This window comes from Scyliorhinus torazame, chromosome 5, assembly GCF_047496885.1.
Source record: "Scyliorhinus torazame isolate Kashiwa2021f chromosome 5, sScyTor2.1, whole genome shotgun sequence".
NCBI lineage: Eukaryota > Metazoa > Chordata > Chondrichthyes > Carcharhiniformes > Scyliorhinidae > Scyliorhinus > Scyliorhinus torazame.
In genome coordinates this window covers 97,916,858-97,937,843 of record NC_092711.1, presented here as the reverse complement: position 1 = coordinate 97,937,843, position 20,986 = coordinate 97,916,858, and the positions used below count along the sequence as shown (strand labels likewise).

General features: G+C 45.2%; 2 protein-coding genes and 1 long non-coding RNA gene across 4 annotated transcripts in view; 2 read left to right on the top strand and 1 right to left on the bottom strand.

Moving 5' to 3' along the window:
- Positions 1-13,388, top strand: part of LOC140417812 (uncharacterized) — a 48,833-nt gene extending 35,445 nt beyond the window's left edge. The window contains exons 3-4 of the mRNA XM_072501266.1: positions 4,008-4,678; positions 12,194-13,388. Coding sequence (XP_072357367.1) covers positions 4,008-4,678; positions 12,194-13,190 — 1,668 coding nt within the window. The 3' untranslated portion in view covers positions 13,191-13,388. The remainder of the gene's footprint in view (positions 1-4,007; positions 4,679-12,193) is intronic.
- The window catches only part of LOC140421519 (uncharacterized), a 331,613-nt gene that overhangs the window by 270,863 nt on the left and 39,764 nt on the right, over positions 1-20,986 (bottom strand). The window lies entirely within an intron of this gene.
- LOC140421539 (uncharacterized) lies at positions 5,277-11,398 on the top strand. Its single transcript, XR_011946893.1, has 3 exons — positions 5,277-6,662; positions 7,742-7,818; positions 11,329-11,398. It is a non-coding gene; the product is annotated as an uncharacterized lncRNA (long non-coding RNA).

Here is a 20,986-nt window from a genome sequence, read left to right as displayed (position 1 = left end):
ACAGGCCCTTCGGCCCAAACTGGTCCATGCCAACCAAAAAGCTCATCTAAGCGAACCCCATTTGCCTGTGTTTGGCCCATATCCCTCTGAACCTTTCCTATCCATGTATCTCTCCAAATACCTTTTCAATGTTGTCACTGTCCCTGCCTCAACCACTTCCTCTGTGTAAAACCGTTGCTCCTTAGGTTCCCATTAATTATTTTCCCTCTGAACTTAAACCTATGCCCTCTAGTTCTCGATTTCCCAACCCTGAGAAAAAGACTGAGTGCATTCACCCTATCCATGCCTCTCATGATCTTATACACCTTGATAAGATCACTCCTCAGTCTCTTACACTCCAAAGAAAAATATCCTGGCCTGTCCAATCTCTCCCTGTAACTCAGTCCCTTGAGTCCTGGCAACATCCTTGTAAATCTCTTCTGCACTCTCTCCAGTTTAATAACATCTTTCCTATGGCAAAGCAACCAAAACTGAACACAATACTCCAGGTGTGACTTCACCAACGTCCTGCACAACTGCAATATAACTTCCCAACTTGAATACACAATGCCCTGACTGATGAAGGACAGCATGCCAAAAGCCTTCTTCAGAGAATTTACAGTGCAGAAGGAGGCTATTCGGCCCATCGAGCCTGCACCAGCCCTTACAAAGAGCACCCTAGTGCTCTTAATTATTAATAATTAGTAATAATTAATGGGAACTTATCTACCCTACTCCCGTAACCCAGTAACCCCCACTCAACCTTTTTTTGGACACTAAGGACAATTTAGCATGGCCAGTCCACCTAACCTGCACATCTTTAGACTGTGGGAGGAAACCAGAGAACACACGCAGACACGGGGAGAACATGCATACTCCGCACAGACAGTGCCCCAGCTGGGAATCGTACCTGGGTCCCTGGAACTGTGAAGCAACTGTGCTAACCACTATGCTACCGTGCTGCCCTATCTACCTGTGACTCCACCTTTAGAGAACCGTGCACCTGAACTCCAAGATCCCTCTGTTCCATGATACACCCCAAGACCCTACCATTCATTGTGAAAATCCTACCTTGATTTGACTTTCCGAAATGCAACTCCTCGCACTTATCTGTACTGAACTCCATTTCTCGGCCCACTTCCCCAGCTGATCGAGAGCCTGCTGCAATTTTTGATAACCTTCCTCACTGTCGACAATACCACCTATTTTAGTGTCATCTGCAACCTTACTGATCATGCCTTGTACATTCTCATCCAAATCGTTGATATAGATACAAACAGCACTCTCCTAGTTACCAATCTCCTCGTTACTCCCCGACTTAATTAATTACTCCAGTTTCTCACATTTAGTACAGATTCCCAACCAGCCAATCAGCTTTATTCAGAGTTAAGTTATTTATACTTACTGTTCCGAAGCTCCTCCTCCCCGGATTCACACCAACTCCGCTCTCTGCCGACTAGGCCGTGAATCCCCGAGGTAAGTTATTTATACTTACTGTTCCGAAGCTGCTCCTCCCTGGATTTGCGCCAACTCCTCTCCCTGCTGTCTAGGCCATAAATCCCCATGGTAAGTTATTTATATTTACTGTTCCAAAGCTGCTCCTCCCTGGATTCGCACCAACTCCGCTCCCTGCGTTGGTGAGATTCATACCTGGGTGCCGGAAAATCGTTAGGACAGTAATTGCCCTGTAAGGTACCGAGTCATTTTGCTTCCCAATTGGCCGAGGAAGGCAGTGTGTCACAAGGATGGATGTGTTGACCGATTAATGGCTGGAGGATGGGGGGCAGGTCATGTGATCAAACCTCCAGGAATACATTTAATCAAAGTTGGCGAGGAGAGAATGTTGTGAATTTCTATCCTAAACTGACAGTGAGGTTTCTGTAAATTTCCAAGATACTGGAAGCGGAGGTTTAACAGACGGGAAACGCAAACCAAACGTCACATCGCGATCTGACAGAGTCACTCGATTCATTAGAAACTGAATTTCAGCAGCATCTGGGTGTGGAAGGTAAAAGGTTTCTCTGTTCTGTCTTGAGGGAAGATTTCAGGTCTCAGTGTGACTGGAAAAGCCCCGAGATTCACAAACCCTGGTTAGACCAAACCTGGAGAACTGTGTTCAGTTCTGGGCAACAAACCTGAGGAAGGATAGAATGGCCTCGGAGGGAGTGTAGCTCAGATTTATCTGAGTGATATCTGAACCCCCGGGGTTAAATTACAAAACTAGCCTGCACAAAAGAGTCAGAGACGTGATGGCACAGAGAATGGCAATCGGCCCATTGAGTCCATGCTAGCTCTCTGGGGCAATCCAGTCAGTGCCATTCTCCTGCTCTATCCCTGTATCCTCGCAGGTTTATTTCCCTCCAATTTCCTTTTGAAATCAAATCATTTGTTTGTGTCTATTTTCAAACTCCCTCATAGGCAGCAAGTTTCAGGTCATTGCCGCTCACTGTGTAAAAACATATCTCATATCACCTCATATCTCCTGTACCTTTTACATACAAACTCGGAACAGGCCACTCGGCCCCTCGAGCCTGCTCAGCATTCAATAAGATTGTGGCTGAACTCATTCTAACCCCAACTCCACCTTCCTGCCTACCCCGATGACATTTCACCTCCTTACTCATCAAGAATCAATCCAGCTCGGCCTTAAAAATATTCAAGTCGGGCAGCACGGTGGTGCAGTGGGTTAGCACTGCGCCCTCACGGCGCCGAGGTCCCAGCTTCGATCCCGGCTCTGGGTCACTGTCCGTGTGGGGTTTGCACATTCTCCCCGTGTTTGTGTGGGTTTCAGCCCCACAACCTAAAAATGTGCAAGCTAGGTGGATTGGCCACGCTAAACTCCCCCTTAATTGGAAAAAATGTATTGGGTACTCTAAATTTAAAAAAAATATTCAAGGTCTCTGCTTCCGCTGCCTTTTAAGGGCGTGAGTTCCAAAGTCTTACAACCCTCAAGAGAATAAAAAATCCTCATCTCCATCTGAAATGGGTGACCCCTTATTTTGCAACAGTAACCCCCTTGTTCCAGATCCTCCCACGAGAGGAAACATCCTCTCCACATCCACCCTGTCAAGACCGCTCAGGATCTTGTACAGTTCAATCCAGGCTTTACCCAAAACTTTCAATCTGTGTCCCGACTGCTTGTACGATCAGTGAATGGAAACAGAGTTTCTTTGTCCACCTGATGGAAATCTGGCATGATCTTGTGTCCCTGAATCAAATCTCCCCTCAAACCCCATTGCTGGGCAATCTCCTCTGCACCTTCTCCAAGAACCTTCACATCCTTCCTGAAGGGTGGTAACCAGAGCTTTATAAAGATTCATGGAATAGAATTAGAATCATAGAATTCCTACAGTGCAGAGGGAGGCCATTTGGCCCAACGGGTCTGCACTGGCCCTTGGAAAAAGCACCCTACTTAAGCTTAAGCCCATGCCTCCACCCTGTCCCTGTAAACCAGTGCCCCTAACTCACCGTTAGACACTAAGGGCAATTTATCATGGCCAATCCACCTCACCTGCACATCTTCGCACTGTGGGAGGAAACCGGAGCACCCAGAGGAAACCCACGCAGACACGGGGAGAATGTGCAAACTCCACACACAGTCACCTGTGACGGGAATTGAACCTGGGACCCTGAGGCAGTAGTGCTAACCACTGTGCCACCAGAAGCATAGTTTCAGTATCATATTTCTATTTATGAAACTCAAGGTCAAAAATCCTTTACCAACTACTCTCTTAATATGTCTTGCAGATATACACAATCCAGCAGTTTTCATGGTCACTTCTTCCCAGTGCCGGCACCACAAATGACCAGATTCATTCAGCTCAATTTCACAACCTGCCTTTGTGTTTTTGTGGGTTCTCTCTCACTCCCTATTTTCTGTTTTTATTCAGTTTCACAGGGTGTTCGGAATGGAGGATTCAAATTCCGGAAACTCAAACCAAGCATCACATCAGGATCTGACAGAGTCCTCAATTTATCATATCCTGAAGATTGGCGGATTTTGAACATGGAAGGAAAAATAGTCCACAGTGGGGAGAAACCGTACATGTGTTGTGTGTGTGGACGAGGATTCACTCGATCATCGGACCTCACAAGCCACAAATGGAGTCACACGGAGGAGAAACCGTGGAAATGTGCGGACAGTGGGAAAGGATTCACTTCCCCATCCAAGCTGGAAATTCATCGACACAGTCACACTGGGGAGAGACCATTCACCTGCTCCAAGTGTGGGAAGGGATTCACTCACTCATCCAACCTGCAGATACACCAGCGAGTTCACACTGGGGAAGAGACCATTCACCTGCTCCAAGTGTGGGAAGGGATTCACTCAGTCATCCCACCTGCTGAGACACCAGCGAGTTCACACTGGAGAGAGACCATTCCAATGTCCTGTCTGCGGGAAACGCTATAAAAGTTCTTGGGAACTGATGTTCCATCAACGTGTTCACACTGACGAGAAACCGTTCAGGTGCTCTGACTGCAGGACTGCGTTCAGACAATCATCTCACCTCACTGAACATCAGCGAGTTCACACTGGGGAGAGACCATTCGCCTGCTCCAAGTGTGGGAAGGGATTCACTCGATCATCCAACCTGCAGACACACCAGCGGGTTCACACTGGGGAGAGACCATTCACCTGCTCAGGTGGGAAGGGATTCACCACTTCATCCCACCTGCTGAGACACCAACGAGGCCACAAGTAACGACTGCGACTGGGTTTTGCTGTTTCTCACATTCAGGACTGAACCATGTTCATTTGGGTCTCTTTCTGCTGATAACAATTCCAGCCCATTTACAGCGGCTAATATTCTGGCTAAAAGTAAAATAAATTAGATTTGTGTGAAATATGCAATGTGCTGAAACTTTTTCATATCTCTGGCACGTTAGTTCCTTTTGAAGTACTCTCGCTCTTCCCTGTCTCTTCCATCCTCACCTCCAACAAGAAGTGTGAAGAGCTTGTGGAGCTTCTTTGTGACTGACATTGAGTAAATCCGATCAGCTGCCTCTGCTGATTCCCTCCCTTCCTTGAGCCCACCAGACCAAATTGTCTCTAAATTTCATCCTTTCCCGAACCGTGAACCCACATCTTTCACTAGTTTCTCTCCCATCTCCCCTCATGCCCTCTCAGAGCTCATCTTGTCCATGAGACCCAGCTCCTGCTCCATCGACCCTATTACCACTAAGCTACTGATCAGCCAACTACCCTGTGTCCACGAATATTGTCAACATTTCTCTTTCTCTTCAGGTACTGTCCCTCTGTCCTTCAAATCAGCCATCATCACCCCCTCAATAAAACAAACCCTTGACCCTGCCATCCTTACAAATTAGTGCCCCACCTTCAACCGCCCTCTCCTCTTTAAATTCTTTGAACATGTTGTCACCTCCCAAATCCTTGCTCATCTTCACCAGAACTCCCATGTTTGAATCCCTTCAATCAGGTCTCTGCCCAGTCAGAGTAGTGAAATACAAGACACAAACAGACTCTTACCCAGAGTGAAAGACAGACAATCCGGGAGCTTGGATCCAACACGGACATATTCATAAGACCAGAAGACAAGGGTAGGAGCATAGTCATTATTGAGAGACAACAATACCTGCTGGAGACAGACAGACAACTGAACAACACAAATCACAACACCAAGCTACCTGGACCCCTATACCCGAGACAGGAAGGAGAATTGGAGACAGACTGGAAGAACTCAGACTCCAGATACATTAATCAAAAACAGATGGAATATCTGAGGGGACAACAGGTCGAACCAAGGAAGTTCGACCTGTTCCCTAAAATACACAAACACATAATCTTTATTATTGTCACAAGTAGGCTTACATTAACACTGCAATGAAGTTACTGTGAAAAGCCCCTAGTTGCCACACTCCGGTGCCTGTTTGGGTACACAGAGGGATAATTCAGAATGTCCAAATTACCTAACAGCACGTCTTTCGGGACTTATGGAAGGAAACCGGAGCACCCGGAGGAAACCACGCAGACACTGGGAGAACGTGCAGAATCAGCACAGACAGTGACCCAAGCCAGGAATCGAACCTGGGACCCTGGTGCTGTGAAGCAACAGTGCTAACCACTGTGTACCCTCCAGTTGCTGGGTAGATGCCGGTGTTCTAGCTTTATTAGAACAGCTTTGCTAGGAGTATGGCACAAGTCTTCAAAACTAATGCCGGAAAAATGTCTTTGCAGTATTCACTGCCTTCAGCCATTTCTTGATATCACGTGTTGTGAATGAAATTGGCTGAAGACTGGCATCTGTGATGTTGGAGATCTCTGGAGGAGATCAAGCTGGATCATCCACCCGGCACTTTTGGCTGAAGATTACTGCGAATGCTTCAGCCTTGTCTTTTGCATAAATGTGCTGAGCTCCTCCATCATTGAGGATGGGGATATTTGTGGATCCTCCTCCTTCAGTGAGTTGTTTAATTGCACCACAATTCACGATTGGATGTGGCAGGACTGTAGATCTTCGATCTGAAACGTTGGAAGACCTTCTCCATTCACCTTTTGCCCTGATGAAGGAGCTGCGCTCCGAGAGCTAGTGACTCCAAACAAAACTGTTGGACTTTAACCTGGTGTTGAAAAACTTCTTATTGTGCCCACTCCAGTCCAACGTCGGCACCTCCACATCTGATATATCAGATAGATATTGTTCTGACAGTGCCGCCTGTTGTGTGTAATTAATTGGATTGAATGTCCAAAGAGCCAGCACAGGGATGAAGAGCCGCATGATTTACACCTATAATGGAATGAACAGTCAATGTAAGGAAATAGAGAGAAAAGAGAGGGAAAGCAATGATTCCGGGACAGAACCCAGTCCAAATAGAATCAGGGGAGGTGAAAGGGAGGTCGGAAACGTTTAAAAATCTCTCCTTATTCACAGAAATGAAATATAAGAGAGGACTGGGACGGAACGGTTCCGAGAACCTGTGTTCAATCCCGGTCCCGGGTCACATCCGTGTCTGCATGGGTTTCACCCCCACATCCCAAGAAAATGTGTATGGTCGGTGGATTGGACACGTTAAATTGCCCCTTAATTAGAAAAATTCAAAAATATATATAGAAGCAAGCACCTACTCACAAAAATTAGTCTGAATTTTTTGAAAAGCAATTCATCTCAATTGAGTAACAAATTTATTTTCTCTGCAGTTTCACCGTTCAGTGGCGGTGCAATTACCCAGCATTTCCTGTGTATGTGCAAGTGCCCTATTCACACCACAGGAGCCAACCGCGCAGGCGCAATGCTGGGCTATATGTAGAGCATGCGCAGTGTCATTTTGCTTGAGGCCTTGTGCGTGCGGGAGATGCTTTACTGAACGGGTGAGAGTCGGTGGGCCGGAGGGGGGAATGGAGCTGGAGTGGGGGTAGGGAGGGAGCGGAGGCTTCATAAAAACCCAGTGCAGGTCTCACAACCTCAATAAGAACCTGGAGGCCTCGGGTTTGTAACACCGAGGCTTTTCCCCATGAACAGGCCCAGGTGACTGGCACCACCTTGGATCAGTGGGGAGTGAAGCGCATGCGCCGTTATGTGACGCAATAGTGTGGGCGGGGCCTCGGTCCCGGTGACCAGGGGAGTGTCTCCTTTGGGACCTTTCTGTTCTCAGAGCTGGATTCATGTGGACGCAGAGGCGACACTGGTTCAGGTGGTGATGGACATCCTGGTGCATCCTCAGCCACCAAGAGTAATTATGCAACATGTCGAGGATTTGAAAGAGAGAAACATGCTTTAATTTGATCCATTTTTTTTCCTCTAAGCCATCCAGGTTTCGCCCAATTGACACTGAGCCACTCAGGGAGATATCAGGGCAGATGGCCAAAAGCTTGTTTCCAAGGTAGGTTTTAAGGAGGGTCTTAATATAAGAAAGTGAAGGAGTGAGCAGGAGAGGTTTAAGGAAGAATTTCCAGAGCTTGGCTATCAGGCAACTGAAAGAACAGCCACCAGTCATAGAGTGATTAATATTGCAAATGCTCATGACCATAAGATGCAAGATGCAGAGCAGAAGTCGGCCATTCGGCTCATCGAGTCTGCCCTGCCATTCCATGAAATCGTGGCTGATCTGATATCCTGAACTCCACTTTCCTGTCTTATCCCCTTAACCTTGATTCCCTTCCTGATTAACAATTGTCTATCTCAGTATGAGTCCTGAATTAGATGAAAGTAAATATCTCGGTGGCTGGATGAGATGACAAGAGATAGGGAGATACAACCCTGGAGGAAAAGGTGCTTCTTAAACGAGAGATTTTATAAGTCAGTGGGCACAGGGAAGGTGGGTGACCACGTCTTGGTGTGAGTAAGCAGAGTTTTGGATGAACTCAATATTACAGGGAGGTTGAATGTGAGCGGTCATCCCAGGGTGCATTAGGATAGTTGGGTCCAGAGGAAATAAAAGAATAGATGAGAGTTTCAGAAGCAAATGAGCTAAGAAAAGGCTGGAGGCTGGCAATGTTACTGAGCTGAAAATATGCAGTCTTGATTCTTTTTAAATGAATACAAGAGATTTGGGCATTGCTGGCTAGGAAATTCATTGCCCATCCCTAATTGCCTTTGAGAAGGTGGTAGTGAGCTACTTTCTTGAATCGCTGCAGTCCATGTTGGGTAGGTACACCCAGAGTGCTGTTAAAGAGGGAATTCAATGATTTTGACCCAAAGAACTTGAAGGAACAGTGATATATTTCCAAGTCAGAATCTGTCAAAGTTCTGGTTGAGAAATACCCAATCTCTCTGCTTCATTGCCTGCCTCTCTCCCTCCCTTCTCTCTCCCCTCTCTCTTTTCTCTTAGGGGGGACCTATACCGTTGGGATGGTCTCCACCTGAACCGAGCTGGGACCAGTGTTCTGGCGAAAAGAGTAAATAGGGTGGTCAATAGGACTTTAAACTAAAGATTGGGGGGGGGAAGGGAAAGTCAGGGAACCAAGAGGTGAAGTAATCAGTGGGAAGCGTAGCTGCTTAGGAATGCAAAAAAGCACGAAAAGACAGAACTCAGGAGAGGTTACAATAGTCCCATCCCACAAAATATGACACACTGTATGGAAAGGCTCAGTAAACCAAGGTCCACCACACTAAGAAAACAAAAAGGGACGGTCAATATAAAGGTGCTATATTTAAATGTGCGCAGTGTACGGAACAAGGTAGATGAGCTTGTGGCCCAGATTGTGACTGGCAGGTATGATGTGGTAGGCATCACAGAGACATGGTTGCAGGGGGTTCAGGACTGGCATTTAAACATCCAGGGATTCACAACCTATCGAAAAGACAGAGAGGTGGGCAGAGGGGGCCGGGTTGCCTTGTTAATTAGGAATGAAATTAAATCAATAGCACTAAACGACATAGGATCGGATGATGTGGAGTCTGTGTGGGGAGAGTTGAGGAACCATAATGGGAGTTATGTACAGGCCTCCTAACAGTGGTCAGGACCAGGGGCACAAGATGCACCACGAAATAGAAAGTGCATGTCAGAAAGGCAAGGTCACAGTGATCATGGGGGACTTTAATATGCAGGTGGACTGGGTAAATAATACTGCCAGTGGACCCAAGGAAAGGGAATTCATTGAATGTTTACAGGAGGGCTTTTTGGAACAGCTTGTGATGGAGCCCACGAGGGAACAGGCCATTCTGGACTGAGTGTTATGTAATGAGCCAGACTTGATTAAAGATCTTAAAGTAAGGGAGCACTTAGGAGGCAGTGATCATAATATGGTCGAATTCAATCTTCAATTTGAAAGAAAGGTAGAATCAGATGTAAAGGTGTTACAGTTAAATAAAGGAAACTACAGGGGCATGAGGGAGGAACTGACGAAAATTGACTGGGAGCAGAGCCGAGTGGTAAAGACAGTAGAACAGCAATGGCAGGAGTTTCTGGGAGTAATTGAGGACACAGTACAGAGGTTCATCCCAAAGAAAAGAAAGGTTATCAGAGGGGGGATTAGGCAGCCATGGCTGACAAAGGAAGTTAGGGAATGCATCAAAGCAAAAGAGAAAGCCTATAATGTGGCAAATAGTGGGAAGTCAGAAGATTGGGAAGGCTACAAAAACAAACAGGATAACAAAGAGAGAGATAAGGAAAGAGAGGATCAAATTTGAAGGTAGGCTAGCCAGTAACATTAGGAATGATGGTAAAAGTTTCTTTAAATACATTAAAAACAAACGGGAGGCAAAAGTTGACATTGGGCCGCTCCAAAATGACGCTGGTAATTTTGTGATGGGAGACAAGGAAATAGCCGAGGAACTGAATAAGTACTTTCGGGGACAGAGTTGAATATGGTAGCCATCACAAAGGAGAAAGTTGTAGAGAAACTAAGAGGTATAAAAATTGATAAATCTCCGGGCCCAGATGGGCTACATCCTACAGTTCTAAAGGAGATAGCTGAAGAAATAGTGGAGGCGTTGGTGATGATGTTTCAAAAGTCACTGGAGTCAGGGAAAGTACCAGAGGATTGGACAATCGCTGTTGTAACCCCCCTGTTCAAGAAGGGAACAAGGAAAAAGATGGAAAATTATAGGCCAATTAGCCTAACCTCGGTTGTTGGCAAGATTCTAGAATCCATTGTTAAGGATGAGATTTCTAAATTCTTGGAAGTGCAGGGTCGGATTAGGACAAGTCAGCATGGATTTCGTAAGGGGAGGTCGTGCCTGTCAAACCTGTTAGAGTTCTTTGAAGAGATAATAAATAGGTTAGACCAAGGAGAGCCAATGGATGTTATCTATCTAGACTTCCAAAAGGCCTTTGATAAGGTGCCTCACGGGAGATTGCTGAGTAAAATAAGGGCCCATGGTATTCGAGGCAAGGTACTAACATGGATTGACGATTGGCTGTCAGGCAGAAGGCAGAGAGTTGGAATAAAAGGTTCTTTTTCGGAATGGCAACCGGTGACGAGTGGTGTCCCGCAGGGTTCAGTGTTGGGGCCACAGCTGTTCTCTTTATATATTAACGATCTAGATGACGGGACTGAGGGCATTCTGGCTAGGTTTGCCGATGATACAAAGATAGGTGGAGGGGCAGGTAGTATGGAGGAGGTGGGGAGGCTTCAGAAAGATTTAGACAGTTTAGGAGAGTGGTCCAAGAAATGGCTGATGAAATTCAACGTGGGCAAGTGCGAGGTCTTGCACTTTGGAAAAAAGAATAGAGGCGTGGACTATTTTCTAAACGGTGACAAAATTCATAATGCTGAAGTGCAAAGGGACTTGGGAGTCCTAGTCCAGGATTCTCTAAAGGTAAACTTGCAGGTTGAGTCTGTAATTAAGAAAGCAAATGCAATGTTGTCATTCATCTCAAGAGGCTTGGAATATAAAAGCAGGGATGTACTTCTGAAGCTTTATAAAGCATTTGTTCGGCCCCATTTAGAATACTGTGAGCCATTTTGGGCCCCACACCTCAGGAAGGACAGACTGGCACTGGAGCGGGTCCAGCGGAGATTCACACAAATGATCCCAGGAATGGTAGGCCTAACATACGATGAACGTCTGAGGATCCTGGGATTATATTCATTGGAGTTTAGGAGGTTGAGGGGAGATCTAATAGAAACTTACAAGATAATGAATGGCTTAGATAGGGTGGATGTAGGGAAGTTGTTTTGATTAGCAGGGGAAACTAGGACCCAGGGGCACAGCCTTAGAATAAAAGGGAGTCACTTTAGAACAGAGATGAGGAGAAATTTCTTCAGCCAGAGAGTGGTGGGTCTGTGGAATTCATTGCCACAGAGGGCGGTGGAGGCCGGGACGTTGAATGTCTTTAAGACAGAAGTTGATAAATTCTTGATTTCTCGAGGAATTAAGGGCTATGGAGAGAGAGCGGGTAAATGGAGTTGAAATCAGCCATGATTGAATGGTGGAGTGGACTCGATGGGCCGAATGGCCTTACTTCCACTCCAATGTCTTATGGTCTTACTCCCCTCTTTCCTCTTCACATCGAGGCCACAGCCTTCCGTAGGCCTAGGAATGCTGGGTGGTTCCTTTTCCTGAAGGAGATTAATGAACCAGTTGGGTTTTTATGACAATCCAGCAGTTCTCATGGTCATTTTTCCCAGTGCCGGCCCCACAAATGACCAGATTCATTCAGCTCAATTTCACAACCTGCCTTTGTGTATTTGTGGGTTCTCTCTCACTCTCTTTTGTCTGTTTTAAATCAATTTCACAGGGTATTAGAGCGAATTTGCAGTTGGGAAACTCAAACTGAACATTACATCAGATCTGACAGAATCCCCAATTTAACCTGAACATCATTGGATTTTGAACATGGAAGGAAAAAGCACCGTTCACAGTGGGGAGAAACCATACATGTGTTGTGTGTGTGGACAAGACTTCAACCAGTCATCTTACCTCTCACAACATAAATGCAGTCACAACGGGGAGACACCGTGGAAATGTGGGGACTGTGGGAAGGGATTCAATTACCAGTCGAAGCTTGAAACTCATCAACGCATTCACACTGGGGAGAGGCCATTCACCTGCTCCGTGTGTGGGAAAGGATTCACTCAGTCATCCACTCTACTGACACACCAACGAGTTCACACTGGGGAGAGGCCGTTCACCTGCTCACAGTGTGGGAAGGGTTTCATTAATTCAACCAATCTGCTCACACACCAGCGAATTCACACTGGGGAGAGGGCATTCACTTGCTCCAAATGTGGGAAGGGATTCACTCGGTCATCCGACCTACTGACGCACCAGAGAGTTCACACTGGGGAGAGGCCATTCACCTGCTCCGAGTGTGGGAAGGGATTCACTCTGTCGTCTGATCTGCTGACACACCAGCGAATTCACACGGGGGAGAGACCATTCACCTGCTCCATGTGTGGAAAGGGCTTCACTCGGTCATCCCATCTGCAGAGACACAAGCAAGTTCACACTGATGAGAGACCTTTTAAATGCCCGGATTGTGGGCAGTGCTTTAAATGTTCCTGGGACTTGGTGTCCCATCAACGTGCTCACACTGATGAGAGGCCGTTCACGTGCGCTGACTGTGGGACTGGGTTCAGGCGATCATCTGACCTCATTACACACCAGCGGGTTCACACTGGGAAGAGGCCGTTCACCTGCTCCAAGTGTGGGAAAACATTCACCCAGTCATCCAACCTGCTGAGACACCAGCGAGCTCACAGTGTGAAGAGACCATTCACCTTATCTGTGTTTGGGAAGGGATTAATTCAGACAGCCACCCTTCTAACACAACAGCGAGGTCTCCCTGAGGAGATACCGTTCACCTGACCCGAATGATAGGATGGATTCACTTAGTCATCGTTTCTGCTGAAACAACAGTGGGTTCCCAGTGTGAAGAGATGTTTTAAATCATGTATAATCAAGGTGTTCCCAGTGATGAGAGACTGTTCAGGTCTCCCTTTAAGACTGGGTTTTGGAAATTAAAGTTAAATGGAAAATAAATCAGCTCTGTATTAACTACCAAAATATCTCTAACACAAGTCTTTTTTTTGAAGCACTCTCCCTGTCTCCTCCATCCTCACCTTCAACACCAAGTGTGAGGAGCTCATGGAGTTTCTTTGTCACTAAGTCTGAGACAATCTGATCAGTTATCTCTGTCCCTTCCCTCCTTCCACTAGCTCACTGGGCCAAACTGTCTCTAAAGTTTCCCCTTTCCTGAGCCCTCCCTGAACCCACATTTTTCTCTCGTTTCACTCCCATCTCCCCTCATGCCCTATCAGGATTCATCTTATCCATTAGACCCATTCCTGTTCCAATGGCCCTATTCCCATTAAAGTACTGACAATCCAAACTCCCCAAGTTCACTGACTTTGTTCACAGTTCTCTCTCTTCAGGGACTGAACCTCTTTCCTTCAAATCTGCCATCATCACCTCTCCTCAATGAAAACAACTTTTCACCCCACTGTCCTTGCAAACAACCGCTCCGCTCCAGATTCTGTCTTAACTCCAAAATCCATACCCATCTTTCCCGAACTCAATGTTTGAATCCCTCCAATAAGATTTCTGTCTCCCATAGAAGCCAGACTCTTGTGCAGGCACAGACCGGGTGGCAGGTTCCCTTCCCTGGAGGTAATTAGTGACCAGTGGGTTTTTATAACAATCCAGCAGTTTTCATGGTCACTTTTTCCCAGTACTGGCCCCACAAATGACCAGATTCATTCAGCTCAATTTCACAACCTGCTTTTGTGTTTTGGTGGGCTCTCTTTAAATGTCCCTTGTTTGTACAAATAGTTTTACTGGGTTTTAGAAGGATTTACACTCGGGGAAAGTCAAACCAAACATCACATGAAAATCTGCCAGAGTTGCCCTGTTCATCAGGACCCGGATATCATTGACCTTTACACATGGCAGCAAAAAACCCTGTTAATACCAGGGAAAATGTGGGACTGTGGAAAGGGATTCAGATCCCCGTCTGAGCTGGAAACACATTGATGCAGCCACACTGGGAGAGGCCGTTCACCTGATTCCTGTGTGGAACAGATTCACTCTATCATCCCACCTGCTGACACACCAGCAAGTTCACACCGTCAAGAGAGAGTTTAAATGCTCCGACTGTGAGAAGAGCTTTAAAACCCACTGAGGGAGCACCAGCGCATTCACACCGGGTACGCACCATTCAGCTGCTCACAGTGTGGGGAGAGGTTCAGGACATCACCCCACCTACTGACACACCAACGAATTCACACTGACGAGAGACCTATTAAATGTCCAGACTGGGAAATGCTTCAAAGGTTCTGTAGATCTGCAATACCATCGACGTGTTCACAGTGATGAGAGACCGTTCAGGTGCTCTCACTGCAGGACTGGGTTCAGACGATCATCTCATCTCACTGCACACCAGCGCGCTCACACTGGGGAGAGGCCGTTCACCTGCTCCAAGTGTGGCAAGGGATTCATAAGAACATAAGAACTAGGAGCAGGAGTAGGCCATCTGGCCCCTCGAGCCTGCTCCACCATTCAATGAGATCATGGCTGATCTTTTGTGGACTCAGCTCCACTTTCCGGCCCGAACACCATAACCCTTAATCCCTTTATTCTTCAAAAAACTATCTTTAACTCAGTCATTCAATCTGCTGATACACCGACAAATTCACACGGCGGGGAAACTGTTCACTTGCTGTGGGTGTCGAAATGGATTCATTCACTGGTCCCACCTGGAGACACCAGCGAGTTCACAAATGATTTTGCAGGAATTGCTGCTGTTAATCACATCCTGGACTGAATCATGTTTATTCTGACATTTGGGGTTGATCTCTAATGTCAGTTAGACTGAGCAGGGACCCCATCACATCACATCATGTGTGGATAAAGCATTATGTCTGCAAACCCTATTAAATGCAAATTAGTCAGAGACTGCGCTGAACCGAAGATGAGCAGTAAACAGATCACAGTCCAGTCCTGCAGCTCTCCATTGACAGGAGCAGAATCTGTTCTGTAACTCGAGATTGCGGCTGTGTGAGCTCTTGAGTATTTATAATCACAAGTAGGCTCGAGCTATTTGGTAGATGGGCTGTTCAAAGCTATTAGCTTCTCAGATATTGAAGGAATTACTCTGAAAGTAAACTCACCGATTTCTCAGACTCTGGTCCATTAGTGCTTATATACAGTGAATCACTGGATGTTACTTGTTCTGTGAAATATCTCTCTCGATTGTTGCTGAACTGTTGGATAACTGATTACATTCAGACATGTCTGGAAAGGACTATGTGCCCAGGTTTAACTGTAATTTGTAACGAATAGACCATAAGACATAGAAGCAGAATTAGGCCATTCGGCCCATCGAGTCTGCTGCCATTCAATCATGGGTGACATGTTTCTCATCCCCATTCTCCTACTTTTGCCCCATAATCTCGGACCCTTTATTAATCAAGAACCTATCTATATCTGTCTTAAAGACACTCAGTGATTTGGCCTCCACAGCCTTCTGCGGCAAAGAGTTCCACAGATTCACCACCCTCTGAAGAAATATCTCCTCATCTGTGTTTTAAAGGATTGTCCCTTTAGTCTGAGATTGTGCCCTCTGGTTCTAGTTTTCCCTACTTGTGGTAACATCCTCTCCATGTCCACTCTATCTTGGCCTCGCAGTATCCTGTAAGTCTCAATAAGATCCCCGCTCTTCCTTCTAAACTCCAAAGAGTACAGACCCAGAGTCCTCAAACTTGGAGGAGTGGATATCGGGATTTGTGAACTAACATGCAACATCCAGATGTAATGACTTTATTCAACATACTGCACTTGATATAACCTTAGTTAAAATACATATCAGCGCATTTTTGTTCTCATCAGGTCTTACTGTACATAGATCTTTTTTAATAATTCTGTGTATAACACTTTGAATACCTAAGCTCTATCCAGACTAAATGCGATGATAGAAATGTCAATTTCTTGAATGGTTCCTTATGTTAAATCCACTTCAAAAGATAAAACATATCTGCCTGCAGAAGTTCTCAAAGTCAAACTCATCAGTGGCATCACTAGTTGTTTTATAAATGTACATTACGTTGCGTTTAATATTCTTGAGCTTCAGATATATCCTACACTGAGTTATAAAAATATATTCTTGTCTCAAATCCAGAATTGAGAACTGGCATTCCAATTCTAACTATTGCATTGTCCACCCATTGATGTTAGTTGTATTTTGGTGATCCCACACTATAACTAATTCCTTTTGCAAGAACATGTGCTACAAAAAAGTGTTGTTTTCAAGCCCATAATGCAATATGAATTAATGTATGTTAAATACAAAATGGTTATAGTGTGCGAATGCTCAGACTAACAACATTCAATTTTATAAGGCAGCAGCATTATTTAAAAGATCAATTTACTAATGGTAGACTATTGACGCCAGTTAGAAAAACCTATATGGCACTGTGATCTGGGATGTACTTCTGAGGCTGTGGTCAGACCCCATTTGGAGTATTGTGAGCAGTTTTGGGCCCCATATCTAAGGAAGATGTGCTAGCCTTGGAAAGGGTCCAGAGGTTCACAAGAATGATCCCTGGACTGAAGAACTTGTCGTATGAGGAACGTTTGAAGACTCTGGGTCTGTACTCGTTGGAGTTTAGAAGGATGAGTGGGGATCTTATGGAATCGTACAAGATACTGCGAGGCCTGGATAGAGTGGAAGTGGAGAGGATGTTTCCATTGTAGGAAAAACTAGAACCAGAGGACACCATCTCAGATTAAAGGAACGATCCTTTAAAACAGAGATGAGGAGGAATTTTTCAGCCAGAGGGTGGTGAATCTGCGGAACGCTTTGCCGCAGAAGACTGTGGAGGCCAAATCACTGAGTGTCTTTAAGACAGAGATAGATAGGTTCTTGATTAATAAGGGGATCAGGGGTTATGGAGAGAAGGCAGGAGAATGGGGATGAGAAAAATATCAGCCACGATTGAATGGCGGAGCGGACTCGATGGGCCAAGTGGCCTAATTCTGCTCCTATGTCTTAAGGTGAACATACAAGGACTCCTAAAGTCCACTCAGAATTAGATGCTGAACTGAAATGATAATATTAACGATGATCAAAAACTTGGTTTAAGTGCCAGGCAATGACCATCTCCTACTAGACAGAACCTAACCATCTCCACTCAATAATGGCCAAGTCAACTCAATTTCTCCTCATGGGACAATCCCCTCACTCCAGGAACCAGTCCAGTGAACCGATCCTTAACAACCCCTCAGAAAGTATGTCCTTCCCTGGGTAAGGAGACAAAACCTGTGCACAGTACTCCAGCTGAGGCCTCAGCACTGCCATGTTTAACTGTAGTGGACTCTTATACTCCAATGCCTTTTTAACGAAGCTAACACACTGGGTCTGAGCGTGTTGCAGTCTATGAGATCTTGCTGTGCACAAATTAGCTGCTGTATTTCCTACAGTACAACATTAACTGCACTTCAAGGGAATTAAATTGGCTGTAAAATGCCAGGACATCTTGAGTTCATGAAAGGCTCGACAAAAATACAAATCTTTCTTTGACAAAGGAGATATGACCCAGAAGTGGAACAGTTGAGAACGGGATTTCAATTAGTCTCTTTTTACCTTGGAGGAAACAAATACTCGACACAGTGTGAGTTTGACACCAAACTGATTTACTTCACATTTAATATTAATATCTAGAATATTAAACTCCAGCCCCATTATAGGGGTCACTAACGTCAACATAAATCAGCTCCAAGAGTCCAAGAGTGGTGTCAGGGAACCTGATACTGGATGGATTCCAGGTTTGAACCCTGCAACTGAACGGCATCATTCTCGTGACACCAGGTTAAATGTAAATTGTCAATGATTCAGCAAAAGCTGAGCTCACCTCCAACACCAAATGCAGGCAGCAGCCATTTTGGGGACTGCTGTTTTGCCGGGGGAAGCAGGCAGCTCATGAAAGGGCCAGGTGAATAAAGAGCGCACTATGCGACCATAGACATCAAATCTAGGTGCAGCACTCAGATCTGTGCTAGTTTATCCCTCAAATCTCACAGAAAATCACATGAAAACAAACCATGTTTTGACCCACAGTGACTGACAGCAGTGCACTAACATGCACCACACTGTCTAACTTCATGCAAAAAACAGATTGACAATCCCATTTTGTTCCAGACAGGCTCCATAAGAAGTTCATCGATGAGCTTAAATTGCTATTTATTGGAATGAGCAGGTTTCTCGTTCCCTCCTCTCTTCCAGCCTTTTGAAAATTACAAACGGTCTCAGAGGCTGCAGATCCTGTGTCACTGACCAGGAAAGTAATTTTCACATCACACCAGCGCCTGTTCCCACCTCCACTGGTAACTAAAAACCAACCCAACTATCAGAATGAACATGGTTCAGTTCTGGACGACATAAACAGCAGCAGCAACAATCCAACCCCTGTAGTCATAAGTGAAACTGTTGGTGTCTATGCAGGTTGGATGAAAAAGTGAATGCCTTCCCACACACAGAGCAGATGAAAGGTGTCTTCACAGTGTGAACCCGCTGGTGCCTGAGAAGGTTAGATGCCTGACTGAATCCTTTCCCACACACGGAGCAGATAAATGGTCTCTCCCCTGTATGAATGTGTTGGTGTTTCAACAGATTTGTTGAGCTTTTAAAGCTCTTTTCACAGTCAGAACATTTAAACAGTCTCTGATCACTGTGAACAAGTTGGTGTGTCAGCAGAACTGGTGACTGAGAGAATCCTTTCCCACAAATAGAGCAGGTGAATGGTCTCTCCCCAGTGTGAACCCGTTGGTGGGTCCCAAGGTTGGATGAACTGATGAAGCCCTTCCCGCACACGGAGCAGGTGAAAGGCCTCTCGCCAGTGTGAATGCGCTGGTGTATCAGAAGGTTTGATAATTGAGTAACCCCCTTCCCACATTCAGAGCAGGTGAATGGCCTCTCTCCGGTGTGAATTCGCCGATGAATTTCCAGCAGGGATGGAGAAATGAATCCCTTCCCACAATCGCCACATTTCCATGGTTTCTCCTTGGTGACGGTGTTCTTGTGTCTCTCCAGGTTGGATGATCAATTGCAGCCTCGTCCACACACAGAACACGTGTACAGTTTCTCCCCACTGTGAATGGTTCTTTCAGAATGTGTAACTGGTTAAAACTCTTTCTATAGTTAGTTCACTGGAACACTTTCACTCGAGAATGTGTGTGTCTCAAAATTGTTCCAGACACACTGATGTTTTAAATCTTTATCCACAGACCGAACAGACAAACTCTCATTCCACATTCAAAGGTGGATAATATTCAGGTCCTGATGACTCGAGTGACTGTCAGATCTTGATGTAATGTTTGATTCAAGTGAACCATCCGCAAGTCTAACCCCCTGTAAAATGAGTTTACAAAATCATTACTTTAAATGCAGAATAGAAATTCTGAACAGACAATTCTAGTTTCTCTGAAACATTTTTCATCTCTTATTCCCCCAAATCTGTAAATCCCCGTCCCACATACTCTCCCTCATCCCTGGGCTGAAATCCAAATAAAGTTGGATAATTCTTTCAGGATCCTTTAAGAAATTCTACAACTCAAGCTCATGTTTTACAAGGAGGATCGAGAGTCCCTTTGGCTGTGTTGCCTTCCCGGTGCCAGGGTTCGGGACATCTACATGGGCACATAGGTATAAGGAGCAGTAGTAGGCAATTCAGCCATTCGAGCCTGCTCCTCCATTCAATAAGATCATGGCTGATCTCTTCTTGGCTTCAAATCCAGCTCCCTTTCTGTTCTCCATATCCTTTTAACCATTTTTTAAAAATCAGAAATGTACCTATCTCCCTGTAGAAGCCAGGTATTTCAAATACAACTAGTATAGGTAAAAGATAGCTGTTTTAGTACTCATTTTTAAAAATGAGAATTTCAGCACACATAAATTCAGGACTTCAATATGATACATGAAACAGCATAAAATTCCATTATAAGATTATAGCAGCACAGTTGCAAGACAAATCGACACTGCTTGTGCTAATTGTCAAGGCCAAGGACTGAGTTCCATGGCAACTAGGTGGCAAGAGTCCAATGCAGTTTGTAAGAGCATTGAATCATATATATATTCTCGATATGAAGTCTCAATTGTTACATTAGCCAAGCCAGCTAAAAGATTAGCAAAATATCACATTCCATAACATGTAGACATGAAACAATTAAAAAGCTGATGTTGCACATTGAAGATGGACGGCTTGCCATCAAATCAAATGTGTTTGAGTCTAACCCAAACCAATTAGGATTATATTGGGGTGTAATTAGATGACTTAAGACAGATATGAAAGTGTATAACTGAAAAGTTTCCGCCCGCCATTTTAGTTTTGTCTTTGGGGGTTCTGTCAGTCTAACAGTCTGTGTCAGTGATGTTAGTCCACTTTTGACTTTGAGTTTGAGTTTAGCTGAAGATTAGCTTTCTCTCTCTCTTCATGTTTCATTGCCAGACTTTGACCTTTTAAAAGTTACTTTCGAGCTATCTGCCTAGCAAAGAAAGATAATGTCTGTAATTCTCTGAAAGCTTTGAATTGTCTACGAATTGCCTTTTAAATGACTTTCAAATTGTAATCAAGCGACTACAAATAAAACAATTCCTTTTGGCACCTGAAAAG